The sequence below is a fragment of the Hydractinia symbiolongicarpus genome, chromosome 13 (assembly GCF_029227915.1).
Source record: "Hydractinia symbiolongicarpus strain clone_291-10 chromosome 13, HSymV2.1, whole genome shotgun sequence".
Classification (NCBI taxonomy): Eukaryota; Metazoa; Cnidaria; class Hydrozoa; order Anthoathecata; family Hydractiniidae; genus Hydractinia; species Hydractinia symbiolongicarpus.
The window spans coordinates 24452314-24465512 of NC_079887.1; the positions used below are offsets into that span (position 1 = coordinate 24452314).

Below are 13199 nucleotides of genomic sequence, written 5' to 3' on the forward strand. Positions count from 1 at the left end.
AGACAAAATACCCTGGGTGGGACTGAGTTTTGCGTGAGTGTAAAAACCCGCCGTTATTTGTGCGCAGGGGCGCTCGGTATTTCAAAGAAATCACGATAGTTCCGAGAAAAGCAAACGAGCATGCTGGCAGCCATTTTTGCGTAGATGCAGTTGGTTAATGATATGGTAAGATAGACAGTAACCAAAGTCCAGAAAAAAATGTGTAATTTTTCTTTACACTCTACTATAACCTGCATAACTTTTTGAACATTTATTAAGACTTTGTCCTCTGTCAAAAATAGTTTTTCTGGAGCTAAGGCTAGAGAAATCAGAAAGTCTAGCTCTAGCATCAGTCAGGAAATCTTGAGGTCAGACAACTCCTTGTAACATCCAATTCAATCCAGTGTGAAATCTTCCGAATTTCCCTCAAATAACTGGGGTTAACCCAGGGCTATGGTAACGTTCATCTTCGCCCATATTGAATCGCCAGCTAGGGGATACGCCATTCTGTATACAAAGTGCGAGAGTTTTAACCACTTAGCTATGAGGCCATAAAGTATACCTCGATTAAGGAAAATATACCTCAATTGAAGGACAAGGGACTCGCCAAAATCTTTTACAAATAGCCTGTTTTAACACATTTTGACGGGACAAAATCTTGCAATCAAGTATTATGTATGGGGCTAACTTTTATGATTTAGGTCATAAATTGGAAAAGTCTCTTACCTTTACGTGTATACAACATGCAGAATAAAGAAAATCTGAGATAGGGATGAAATGACATAGGTTTAACTCCTAGATTGTATAAGAAAAAGAAATTTGGCATCATTGTGTTGTACTTTTTGTCACTTAGTCTCAGTATAACCCATTCTAAAAAAAATTGTTGTGTATCCTCTATGTGGAATTTAAAACAATGATTCACAAAAGTTTGTGCCATTTCTAATTGCTTGTTTCAGGAGAATGATCACAAAGGAAAGTTTTTGTTGTAAAGTACCTGTGACTGAGTGGAAGTTTGGGTTAACACATAAGGTCTACACATAAATTTACAGAATTTTACTTTGGTATATGTTTTAAATAAATGTTTGGTTATGAAGAAGCAATAATGGTTTTAAAATGACATGTCGAAATATATCCTCAAATGCGATAATAATTTTGAGATTGCATGAATAAAATTTTAATATTTTTTTACAGATCTTTGGTGGCCAAATTAAATGAAAATTAATACCTACATAATTTCGGCTAACAGTCATTGGTCAAAATAACTATATACCTGCACCTATATATACCTACAAAATGATCTACCTGCGAAAATTAATATATACCATTATCACTGACATCGAAAAATAATATGTGTTTAATTAATATCTTCAATTCTAACTTTGTGGATATTAAGTCTAGAGCTTCTTCCATATTTGTGTGTACTCTAACTTGCATACATCCGAAAATATTAACTTCCTTTACTCCTCTCTTTAAAAAAATGCCTTCTATAACACCGTATTCTAAAGTCATACATTCTTATAAAGCTCCTATCGAATATAAAAAGTAATACATCACTTGGATGATATGGTACTGTGTCGGAGAATAAGTAATCTGTTCAAAAAACAATCCATGCAGCTGGTTTTCTCATGTCGCAATCATTATTATTTTAAGGCGAAACCAGAGATGATGCTAAACAATGGCTGTGTGATGCCACCTCTTGGTTTTGGGTAAGTTTTTCGAATATCTTCAACAACTCCAATGTATGTTTTTAGTTTGGATGTAGTGGTGATCTTTAGTTGCCTTATTCCTGGAAAAGAGGCACAAAATTACCAATCACGAAAATAAAACAAAGGAAATTAGCATGAATGCCTATATCAAATTATAAATTTACCTAATGCGATTGGGCAAGTCAACGTGAACAGGTAATTAAAAACACCAAGTTTGTATTAATTTTGTGCCTGGTTAATTTCCTAAAATAAGGTAGTTAATAATTTTTAGTTGGAAAATTTATATGGCTTGATACCATGTAAAAAGGAGATTTTCTTAATTATTTAGCACCTGGCTAGTATCCTCTGAAGATGTACATTCAATAAAATGGGCATTAAATATTGGGTACCGACACATTGATTGTGCTTCTGAGTACGAAAATGAGCCTGAAATTGGAAAAGTTCTCCGTGAAACATTCTCAACTGAGAGCATTAAGAGGGAAGATGTTTTCATCACATCTAAACTTTGGATTGATGATTTTTGTCGTGTGGAAGATGCGTGCAAAGCCACATTAAAGAATTTACAGCTGAAATATTTGAACTTGTATCTTATCCATATGCCATTCGAAATTGATAAGAACATAAAGGAAGTGTCACTCAACGATAATGTACTAGCGTACGATGCCAAACGTATTCAGGTTTGTTGAGCCCTTTGGGCTTTCCTTTTTTGCTTTTTTGTGATTTAATGTACTTGCGTACAATGCCAAACGTATTCAGGTTTTTTAAGCCCTTTGTGCTTGCCTTTTTTGTGAGCATCTATCAGTTTTGACACAGCTTTTAGAATTAAATGCAGAATTTGTGTACTTCAAGGGGAAGTGTTTACAAAAAAAACTTTGTAAATTTTCCTAACTTTTATTTAGCTTTAATTTTTTAGAAATTTTTTTGGATATTATGGCGATGTGTAACCATGACAATCAATTTTTATTGAATTTTTTTTAAAAAAAATTAAATTGTTTTTATAGGCTTTTGGGCCTTACATTCATACTAACCGAAAATGCTCGGTTTCCCGTAAATCCCGAGCTCAACCTGTATAGTCAAATGTATATACATTGATATATATTATGTAACTTCACATGCTACGAATCTTAGGTCTAAACTAATTTTTGCCAATTTGATGGCGTCATTAACAAAAATGCTGACATCAACTTTTTACTTAAGGTTTGGGCCACACTTGTGGTGCGTTTCATGTGCATTGAACAAAAAGTTTAAAAACTACATCCCACCATTTACTTTTCACTCACCTCCCTTCACTGTTTATGTCCCCCTCCATAAATTTCAGATCCCGTCCTCCACTTGTGCCTCAAATTTATATTTGCACCACTCAAAATAAGACTTAAACTGAGAAATATTAGTTAAACAAAGATTTTCTGAAACTGAACGAAATACTTTACAATAATTTACTAAGAGAAAAAATATTTCATTAATTCTGCAAATTCACACTATTTACAAGTCATCATGCACAAGTTATCAATAATTTTTAACCCTCCACTTAAACATTTAAATATCTGTTCATAATTTTGTATGTTTTTTTCTGTTACAAAAAATTAGATAGTTATAGGGTAGTTAAAACTGTTTCTTGCTATTTATCCGACAACTGTATTTGTTTGTCGGCCGTCGTCCAACTATTGTTATCAAAGTGTTGTCGTCGTTAATGTGTTTTCGTTAAGCTGTAGTCGTCAAAATGTCGTCAATGTGCTGTTGTCAAATTGTTGTCGTCAAACTGTTGTCAAACTGTTGGCGAGAAACTGTTGTCGCCGTCTAACTGGTATCGTCGCTATTTTATTTCTTTTTTTTATGGTAATGTTTATCATATTTCTCTTCGTTTTTCGTTCTAAGGAGGTTTGGAAATGTATGGAAAAATTGGTGGATGACGGTCTTGTCGCAGCCATTGGAATCAGTAACTTTACAACGAAAAAAGTGAAAGATCTGTTGGGTTCATCACCGCGCATTAAACCTGCGTGCAATCAGGTCGAACTACATCCGTATCTACCACAAAATCAACTGGTGGAGTTGTGTAAGAAAGAAGGTAATGTTGGTTGGATTCCAAGAAGGGTTATGATTTTCAGAAAAGTTATTTCACTCCTCTACTTACGACTTAGGCTACACACAAAAAATATCGTGCAGATTCCGCAAAAAATTACTGAATGTATCAGTCAGTTATCTCCGAAGACGTTTTAGCTATCGATTTAAGTCTCAAATTTAGTGCTAGTAAGCGCCTTGTTTACAATGCATTTATTTCCTGGTACACATTTGATCACTTTTGAATTTTTGCCGCCATTTTGTTTATCTTCGCCGTGTTGTTGAGGAATAATTTTAATTTGAAAATATTGATTGACGGAAAGTGATCAGGGATTTTGAGATTAAATGTACAACGTTTTTGCAGGAGATCTGTCTTTTAAGGATAATCTCTGCTATTTCCTACTAAGAAAGATGTCAAGATAGGAAAAACACCAATATAATAAACCCTTTAAGAAAATGCTGACAAAACCTTTTCTAATACAACTGAACCTTTTCTAATACAACTGAACTAAAAAATGTCGAAAGAAAAGTGACGAAATTTGCGAGGGTGATAAAAATTTTTGCGTGAATTTTATTTTAGCAAAATAGCTACTGGTTGATTTTGCGTGAATTTGTTTCGCGAATCTTACTTTATCAACGTTTTCGATTTTGTCGTGGTTTGTTTAAGTCACGGCTTCAAATGTAAAGATACAAGAGCTATGTCGAAGAAATTTAATGGTTGCATACATTTTGTATATGGGAACAACTCACAAATTGTAAATATATGCACGGCAATGTAAAACAAAAAACAAAAAAAAAACTTGTAGGAATCGTCCATATCATTTTTTAGCGTGGATTTAATTTTGTGAATTAGCTCTTCAAGGATTTTTCGCAAGATTTAATTTCACGTAAAACGTTCCCGCGGTGTATGGTGCAACTAGTATACATGGTTCGTTCTATTTAAAGTTGTCTTGGTAAGAAATACTCTAGTAAATGATATGTATGGAGTTCTTGTCAGTAGCATTGTTCAGTATAAATTCTTCTTTACGTTTTAGGAATCGCTGTTGTTGCTTATTCACCGCTATCCAATCTAGGACGTCCTGATGACTGTAGGGAGGAGGGCGAACCTAGTTTGCTCAGCGACGCTGTTATAGCTTCTATTGCGAAAAAACACAAAGCTACAAGGGCACAGGTAGGGAGCAACAAATTTGTGTGAACATAATGTGGTTGAAGCGACTAATAGTTTTCGATTTGCTTGAACGACCAACTTGTTTGGCAAAAATGTTCTAAAAATAAATTTAACGTTTTTCTTGTGCCTCTATCAATCCCCGAACCTGTAAAGATTCAAAGTTACATTTGAAGTCTTTAATAATAATAAGAATAATAATATATTGCATTTCTTTAGATTCTTCTGGGTTGGCACATCAAACGTGGAACAGGTGTACTAGTGAGATCTATTTCAAAGGAGCGTATCAAGGAGAATTTCGAAAGTCTGCAAATAAACCTAGATGACGAAGATATGGTGAAAATTGGCTTAATTACGACACGCTTTCGTTACAATAAACAGTCGTGGATCTTGAAAGAAGGACAAACGGCTGATAAAGATTTTTGGGATGGTGAAATGCTGGGGTGATTGTAATCAAAATTATTGACACTAGCCAGAAAATTTTCATTCCGGTTTTTTAAACTGTTTTTAAAAATACGTCTGTATGAATTACGCTTGTGCGCGACGTTAATTTGAACGACCTAATACCGACTTTGCTGTAACTGCTATCACGCACTTGATTCACCTACAATCTTGGACAAAAATATTATAACGAAGGCAGGTTTTTCCTCATTTTTTAAATATGAACAGAAGTGTGAAACAGTCAAAACGCTGCAGTCGGCCGGCCGCAAAGTGGCTATTATTGCATACGTAGGTCAGCCGAGTTGAAAAGTTGCTAGTCACATTCTCTTGAACGCTCGCACACTAAAATAATCCACGTCGGGGGCCAACGAAGACTCCAAAATTTGTGATAAATGGAAATGCTGACGTCATAAATCCACTTAACATTGACAGGTAAATCTCAATGCGTGAATCTAATATAGAATGAGCCTACGCAATTACTTGTGGTGGCGAACTTCAAAATTAGTTGTCTTGTCTCAACATATTGTGACCAAGATTTTAGATATGCACAGAAAAGGTTCGTTTTCGTTTATTATTATAAAAAGACAATGTTTTAGAGAGTCAAAAAAAAAATTAGATTAAATTATACGTTATACGTTTAACGTTAGGCTTTTGCAAACAGTTGTCCCGATGTTTCCCAGGCTGTCCATATTTACTGTCTTGCCTTCATGACTAATGGATGTACTTCCATCTTCCTCACATGGAATTGGTAAAAACAGTTTGTACGCTAAAAATTTGTACCTGGTGTTCTACCATTAATTACTAAGCTTGTAATATTCAGAGATGTTAGCTATTCTTTTTAACTTTATTAAGGACATATTAAAGCAGAAAAATGCATACAAAAAGTGATTTCGCAAGCTTTCTTCCACAACTGGTTTGCATGCCGCATCTATGGGACTTGAAAAACGTGTTGTAAATCTATTTTTATTCTCCCTAGGAGATGTAATATTTCTTTATTGGCAAAGCTTTTGTTTGATGAGAGAGAATCTCGCACTATGTGCTTCTAGTGATCCATTTTAAATGTTTACGAAATAGCGTGTAATTTAAAGACGTGCGATCCCGTGAATTTTTGCACGGGTTAACGACTAGTATGTGTATATTTTACGCATGAGCACATTTGTTTTTATGTTATGCCTTAAGAACTCATTTTCAATAACAAAGATTGTACTATCTTATCTGAGGGTATCATTTCACGCTCAGAACCTCACTCACCCAACCAACTCCCTCAGGAGTGGGGTGGTGGTGGATTATAGGTTTAAAAACAAGGGGTATTTGGATAATTCTTATCTCCTTTTTTTCTCCGAGATGTTATTCATTTTGCGTAAAAAAGAAAAAACAAGGTTGGCGCATGCGCTTTCAAGAGGTGGGTCGGGTTCAAAAGGAAGCATTTAGCCTATAAAAAGGTTTACGCCATGTAACGCCATACGTCTTATCTCATACAGAGCGCCACACTGAAAAGGTCGATGCATTATATATTATAATTTATTTTGAAAGTAGAAATGAAAATAAAATATGTAAATAATTTTATTAACAAATTCATACTTATATGCATATTACAAAATATAAACAAAAAAGCTTATATACATTAAGAAGTTTGACTTCAAAGTGTTTTTTAAAAAAACTACTGAGGAACATAAATATATAATTTACACTTCAAACTACATTAAAGGTAGTCGCGAAACAGAATCGCAAAATTTTTAATAGAATCTTTTGCGAATTGGCCAATTTTGGATTTCCGTAAAAATTAACTTTCGCGAATTTATGGGTAAAACGTAAAAAATGAACTATATATTATTCCACTTTTTCAAGAAAACATGTACAAATGCAAGTAAATAGAAAATATTTCGCGAGATTAAACTTTCGCGATTTAATTCAAAAATCGCGAAGTTTTACCAATGTTTCTACCTTTTAATATCATGCAGTTAAAAAGTTATCTGCAAATTTACCTCACTTACAGAAATAACTCCATGCAATTTTTTTTAAATTTATTTCTATAAAACCAAATATCACGATATCCACGCGAATATGGTAAAAATAAATAATGCTTTAGAAAGCATAAAAATATATCTTCGTGGTTGACAGAGAATATGAAGTGATAAACACTAGAAAAAAAATTAAAAGGCTAACACAAGACATATTAGGCGGAAGACAACCAGACATTGGTGGTAGGAATCAACGGAAAACCACCACAACATGAAAAGAGCATGAGACAAAACTTACATTTTGAAGACAAGCACTAAACACAAAGCAGTGAGTAGATTTGTTGCTTCGTCATGATGATATGAACTTGTAAAACGGGCCGTACTACAACAAAGACAGAGAAAATTAACTGTTAACACTCGTTTAGGAAAGTAGTCCTGTGCAGATTCGCATCTTAAAAAACTTCGCAATTGCCAGAAAAACTAAGAGCTTAAAAATTAAAAATTAAAATACCTACAATAAAGAGATTTTGTGGAGTAAGACCGGGGCAAAATAATTGTACACCGCAATCGCTACAAGGTATTGGGGAAAAGAAGCAATGCTTTAAATCTACACTTTTTCAGAGGTCGATATTCGTTATTTTTAACAATAAATGTTCCCAATAAGTATTCCCAAATCTCTCTTTGAAGTCACTCACCATTTCTGTGAGGATCTCGGAGAAGTTAACGTGACTGAATAGCACCATTTCTTGAATCTCACGTAGGGATGAGAAACGATGCCAGGGTCGATAGTTTAAAAGCTGAAACGAAACAACCATTAAACTTGGGTAAATTCGATGATTTTTCATTGGTTAGAAGTAATGTCACTCGTATCCTTATTGGTTAGAAGTACAACATTCACATCATTATTGGTTAGAAGTGATGTCATTCGTAACCTTATTAGTTAGAAGTGACGTCATTCGTATTCTCATTGGTTAGAAGTAACATCATTCGTATCCTCATTGGTTAGAAGTAACATCATTCGTATCCTCATTGGTTAGAAGTAACATCATTCGTATCCTCATTGGTTAGAAGTAACATCATTCGTATCCTCATTGGTTATAAGTAACGTTATCCGTATCTTACCTTTCTGATTGTATCTTTGATCACAACATCATCCGAAAGTTTTGGGAGGTTTAAAATGCTGGCTTTAATCTCCTTCAGCATATCTTTATGATCGTTGGCAAGTTTAAAGGGAAACTAAACGTTAACGCAAAAATAAGCCAGCAAAGAACATTATAAACAGTAACCGTGAGAAGAGTACTCTTCATCGCACTTCGTAAGAGTACATTGCATGCAGAAGACATTTTAGGGAGAGAAAACACGACCGAAAAAAACATCGGGAAATCGGTTAAAGACACCGCAAACCAAAAATGGAGAGTTGGGATCAAAACATCAGTTTGAGAAATTTTTGCAGGGAGGATAATTTTGTATTTTTTTGAAAAGTTCCAGTTTATTACAGAATTTTTACCACGAGAACTTAAATTGTACATAATAGCAAAAACTGTTTTTTTTTGTAAATTTCACTTTGTTTCGAAATCTTATTCCGTTGAAATATTTCCCTGTTCTTCTGAAGCGAAAAAGTTACACGTTTTAAATCGTTACACCACAACACTCACATAAAAAATTAAATGACAAACCTTTCCTGTCGCCATGGCAACTATGATGACACCAAGCGACCACCAATCGGATTCGTATGAATACCCAGTACCTGTTGCAATCTCAGGTGCTTTGGAAAGAAGGACAAAAGATTAAATCGAAATCACTACCTGTTGCCATCTCATTTGCTTTTGAAAGAAGGCAATATTTTCATGAAAAGCACATCTAAGATACAGTTGTGGGAGAAAATCAAAAGACGTACCCATGTATCTTAGCGTTCCACAGATGGTGTATGCTCGCGTCCCCCCGTCCATACATTTGGAAAGACCGAAGTCAGACAAAAGAACGTGTCCTGGAGTGGAAAAATAAGATTTAGTTGAATGGGTTTAAAATTGTTTTTTGTAAAGTTCATAGACTTATCTGAAAATGCGATATTTTTTACGTACCTGTGCGCGAGATTAAGATATTCTCCATCTAAATAAGAGGAAAGATCAATAAACGAACGAGCTAAAACAAAACAAACCAACCAACAAACAAAGTATCGAAAGTCGAAAAGAAAGGAAATGACTAACACAAATCAGGAAACTTTGCTAGTCTGGTAAAAATTGAAGCGAATAATAAATCACAAGAGAGAAAGAAGGAATGTATTTCTTTACTCTTACTTTTAAATCTCTATACAAAATTTTCTTGCTGAACAAGTAATCTGAAAGAAAACAAGTAACTTTTTAACAGATACATACGCGGGAAGAACAAATACGTAAAATATTTAAAATTTTGCAGAATAAGATTTCGCAGTGGACAAAACAAAGTAAGATTTAAGAGTATTAATTTTCGCGTTGATGTAAAATTCCTATTAAAGGTGATTAGTGATAAAAACATTCCATATTTTTTAGTATATGTTGATACAAAACTTTAGGAGAAAATGTAATTACCAAGCTTTTCCTCACATACTGGCTAATCTTTTAGGAGATTTTAGGAGTGCGTACTATTTTCTGAAGAAAACACGGCATGGTCAGGGGAGAAAATTCTTTGCAGTTCAACAATTCCTTTTTTGATATACCTACCCAAAGCTACAGCAATCTCCGCACCAGCATGAGACACACACTTCATCGAAAATATCTTCTCTTTCTTCCATAACTTGTACAAATCTCCACCAGGAACGTAAGGGAGAACTATGAATAAAGATTTCATTAAAAGCCTTCAGTTACTTTTGGTCAATTCACAATAAAACATCATTGCCACTTTTAAAACATCATTGCCACGTTTCTACCAGCGTTGCTTGGTAGAAACGAAAAAATTCTGAATTAATCATTTTCACTCTATTTTTAAATCACAATGTCACACCTACCTTGACATAAATATCCCTTCGTTTGCCAACACGTGACCAAGCCAAGTACAAATTTGTGTCTTCCTATTCTAAACTGGAGAAGTGAATGAGTTACATTAGACTAGTTTTAACAGAAGTTACAATAGACTAGTTTTAACAGAAGTTACAATAGACTAGTTTTAACAGAAGTTACAATAGCCTAGTTTTAACAGAAGTTACAATAGACTAGTTTTAACAGAAGTTACAATAGACTAGTTTTAACAGAAGTTACAATAGACTAGTTTTAACAGAAGTTACAATAGACTAGTTTTAACAGACTATGTACCATAATATTGCTCTAACTTGTCTGTTTGGCACAAACCCATTTTTTATATTTTTATATTTTTTATATCAGCAACAGACAGAAATTTCAAAATAAAAAAGAACAACTTATAAGCAACAGCAAAACAAATATTTAAGCAATAAGTTTCATCCGGAATTTGTGTTTTTGTGTTGTTTTAAAAAAAGCGCGTTGTCCATGGCTAGAGACACGAGTTTATATAGAGTATACCAGCGTAAACAAAAGAAATCGGGTAGCCTTCGAATTCAAAAATGTACTTACAAGAATATTTATTTCGTCTTGCACTTGTTTCATCATTTTCTTTGTTATTATACTCGATTTCTGCAACTTCTACGTAAGCAACATATTTTACATGTGATTTTATACCTCGAAAGACTTTAACTTTATGGTTAAGAAAATTTTGCTTATTTCGCAGTATTTTGGTTTCGCAGATAGCAATATCTTCCCATAACGTCATGGGTGGTAGTTCTTTGAAATCCCACCCTTCACTCTTTCTCTAATTTGAATTCAGAATCCACTTTAAATAATGTTATTCCCGCACCCTCTCAAATCGTCGATTTTGAAAAAAATAGTCGGGAATTCCATTTGACATATTGTAAAAAAAGCAAAAAACACCGCGATATTTGGTAGAAAGAAAGAACAGACGCAGCTCTCTAAAATCCTATTTTGTTATTATTTAAGAAAAAAGAAAAAAAAGAAAAGAGAAAGAACGATCCTTGTCTGAATATATTTCTAAAAAGAAAACAACGTGTGCACATACCTTTAGCGCATAACACACACTACTTTCTTTTTCAATCACCATAAAGACCTGAGATAAAAAGAATATACATGATATCAAAAAAGAAACATAAAAAAAGCAATAAATATTGACTAAAAAACGCATACCTGACTGAACGCACCACTGCCCAGTTTGTCGCATACCTAGACAAAAAATCACGCCGAATGCGAGAACATAAAATTAGGTTTACAGAACATATAGGTATAAATAGCTATACAAAAGAAATCAAAATTAACCAAATTAACAGTAGCAGAATGAAGTAAAATTTGCACAGAACATGTTTGCTGATGGCGTTTAATCTAGCAACTATGTTTAGATCGTTTAGATCGTTTTCCTTTGTCCACCTTTTATCCACCATTTATGTTGATTAGAGGCGTTAAATTAACAATCTGTTATGCAGGGGTGTTTAATCGACTATTTAAGTGTAGTAAAAGTGCTAAATTGACAATCTGTTATGCAAGGGGAGGGGGGCGTTTAATCTACCAATTACGTTTAGCAAGGGCGTCAACGAGCTTACCTGATATCGGCTCAGCTTCCGATGATCTAACGGATAGTTCGGCAAGAAAACGCTCTCATTCGAATGTTGTGGCCAGTTTTCGAACCGTCTCAACTTGTCGGCTGACTTCGATATCATTTCTTCATTACTTTGCACCCTCAACTCCTTCTCGCTTTCATTAGGTTTTAAATGTCTGAAGTAACCGTCACCCAATGTGACAGAATGCCGATGTTTGTTCTCGTTCTTTTCCGACATTCTTGACGGCAACGTTCGATACTTGTGAATGACGGGACTTCCTTTTGACGTCGATTCCTCTTCAGTGATGTCGGTACTATATGTTGTGAGGACATTATCAAACGATGGACTTTCTGTTCCAGAGTTGCTTTCGAGCGATTCTCGTTCTATACCTACGGATTCATCCTCCACAGTGCTGTTAATTTCAATAGAAACGGACGCGTTTACGTCGCCATATACCTGCAAGTTACTGACCTCTGCGGAAGAGTTGTCATTTTTTTCAATAACGTGAAACTCCAACGTAGGGCTGTTACGATTGCTTATAGTAACAGATGATTTTGAAGACTTGTATTCCTCGCTGAAGATTGTGTCTTTGTGCAAGGCTTTCTGTTTTGTGTATCGTAGCCCCATGTTAAAACATAAAAACCCATGTTGCAGTACGGCCGATGCAACAGCAACTTCTTTGTTTGGTTAGTATTAGTAACACGATTTCACTCTGCAATACTATTTTTGCCATTATTTTTTATAACTGTTAACTAAAACACAAAGCACATAATTAATCGAGACTAAAGCACAAACTTATTGTTAATCGAGACTAAAACACTTATTGTTAATCGAGACAAAACAAAAATAGATAAGGCGCCTTTATTAATGAAGAAATTTTTGCAACACAATAATTGTGAATTTCCTAACAGAAAATGGCGCTTAAGCAAATATTAGCAAAAATAGCGAACAAAGAACAAGAATATTAAACAACTGGCCTGCGAAATTATTTCTTGTTTTCGCTCTCCGGAACATTCTTCATCTGGAATATCTCTTTGTCTCATGCTTTCTCTATGTCACAAAAATGCTTCTATCTCCTGCAATGCCCTCAGACAGAACACTTACATAAGGTGTAAAAACAGCACAGGTAGCTTAGTGGATAAAAAATCCACTGATGAGATGATAAAAAAATCTTTTTTATGACTACGAGTTTATTAAAAGAGATGAAAAAACTTTTTTGTGAAGCTTTACAAAAAAGTTTCGCGCTATTAAACCTTTTACTTTTTTGTGCACGCGTTACAAGACATCACCGGGTT

General features: G+C 34.4%; 2 protein-coding genes across 3 annotated transcripts; one reads left to right on the forward strand and one right to left on the reverse strand.

Annotated features, from left to right (window-relative positions):
* The first annotated feature begins 66 nt into the window (after positions 1 to 66).
* On the forward strand, positions 67 to 5543 carry LOC130623972 (aldo-keto reductase family 1 member B1-like). 2 transcript variants are annotated; one of them, XM_057439524.1, is made up of 6 exons: positions 67 to 165; positions 1630 to 1685; positions 2014 to 2362; positions 3561 to 3750; positions 4778 to 4914; positions 5128 to 5543. In XM_057439524.1, exons 1-6 carry the CDS (start codon positions 145 to 147, stop codon positions 5353 to 5355), a joined length of 981 nt encoding a protein of 326 aa, XP_057295507.1. In that variant the 5' UTR covers positions 67 to 144; the 3' UTR covers positions 5356 to 5543. The 2 variants fall into 2 exon arrangements, with proteins under 2 accessions (XP_057295507.1, XP_057295506.1); XM_057439523.1 differs by lacking the exon at positions 67 to 165 and having other exon boundaries at positions 1489 to 1685.
* Positions 5544 to 6856: 1313 nt separating this feature from the next.
* LOC130623967 (ribosomal protein S6 kinase-related protein-like) lies at positions 6857 to 13150 on the reverse strand. The gene is made up of 14 exons (XM_057439515.1): positions 11908 to 13150; positions 11498 to 11533; positions 11373 to 11420; positions 10874 to 10942; positions 10294 to 10366; positions 10010 to 10117; positions 9608 to 9648; positions 9392 to 9419; positions 9208 to 9297; positions 8987 to 9075; positions 8433 to 8546; positions 8006 to 8107; positions 7609 to 7692; positions 6857 to 7490 (listed from the first exon to the last, which is right to left on the reverse strand). Exons 1-13 carry the CDS (start codon positions 12529 to 12531, stop codon positions 7660 to 7662), a joined length of 1455 nt encoding a protein of 484 aa, XP_057295498.1. The 5' UTR covers positions 12532 to 13150; the 3' UTR covers positions 6857 to 7490; positions 7609 to 7659.
* Positions 13151 to 13199: the final 49 nt, after the last annotated feature.

What these genes read in the sequence shown, in the direction of transcription:
- LOC130623972 (XM_057439523.1), top strand. Translation starts at nt 1,543, where the DNA reads ATGGTACTGTGTCGGAGAATAAGTAATCTGTTCAAAAAACAATCCATG. An exon ending in ATGCCACCTCTTGGTTTTGG is followed by an intron (nt 1,686 to 2,013) that starts GTAAGTTTTTCG and finishes TTAATTATTTAG; the next exon opens with CACCTGGCTAGTATCCTCTG. An exon ending in GGAGTTGTGTAAGAAAGAAG is followed by an intron (nt 3,751 to 4,777) that starts GTAATGTTGGTT and finishes TTTACGTTTTAG; the next exon opens with GAATCGCTGTTGTTGCTTAT.
- LOC130623967 (XM_057439515.1), bottom strand. Translation starts at nt 12,531, where the DNA reads ATGGGGCTACGATACACAAAACAGAAAGCCTTGCACAAAGACACAATC. An exon ending in AAGACGAAATAAATATTCTT is followed by an intron (nt 10,367 to 10,873) that starts GTAAGTACATTT and finishes TCACTTCTCCAG; the next exon opens with TTTAGAATAGGAAGACACAA. An exon ending in TCAAAGATACAATCAGAAAG is followed by an intron (nt 8,108 to 8,432) that starts GTAAGATACGGA and finishes GTTTCGTTTCAG; the next exon opens with CTTTTAAACTATCGACCCTG.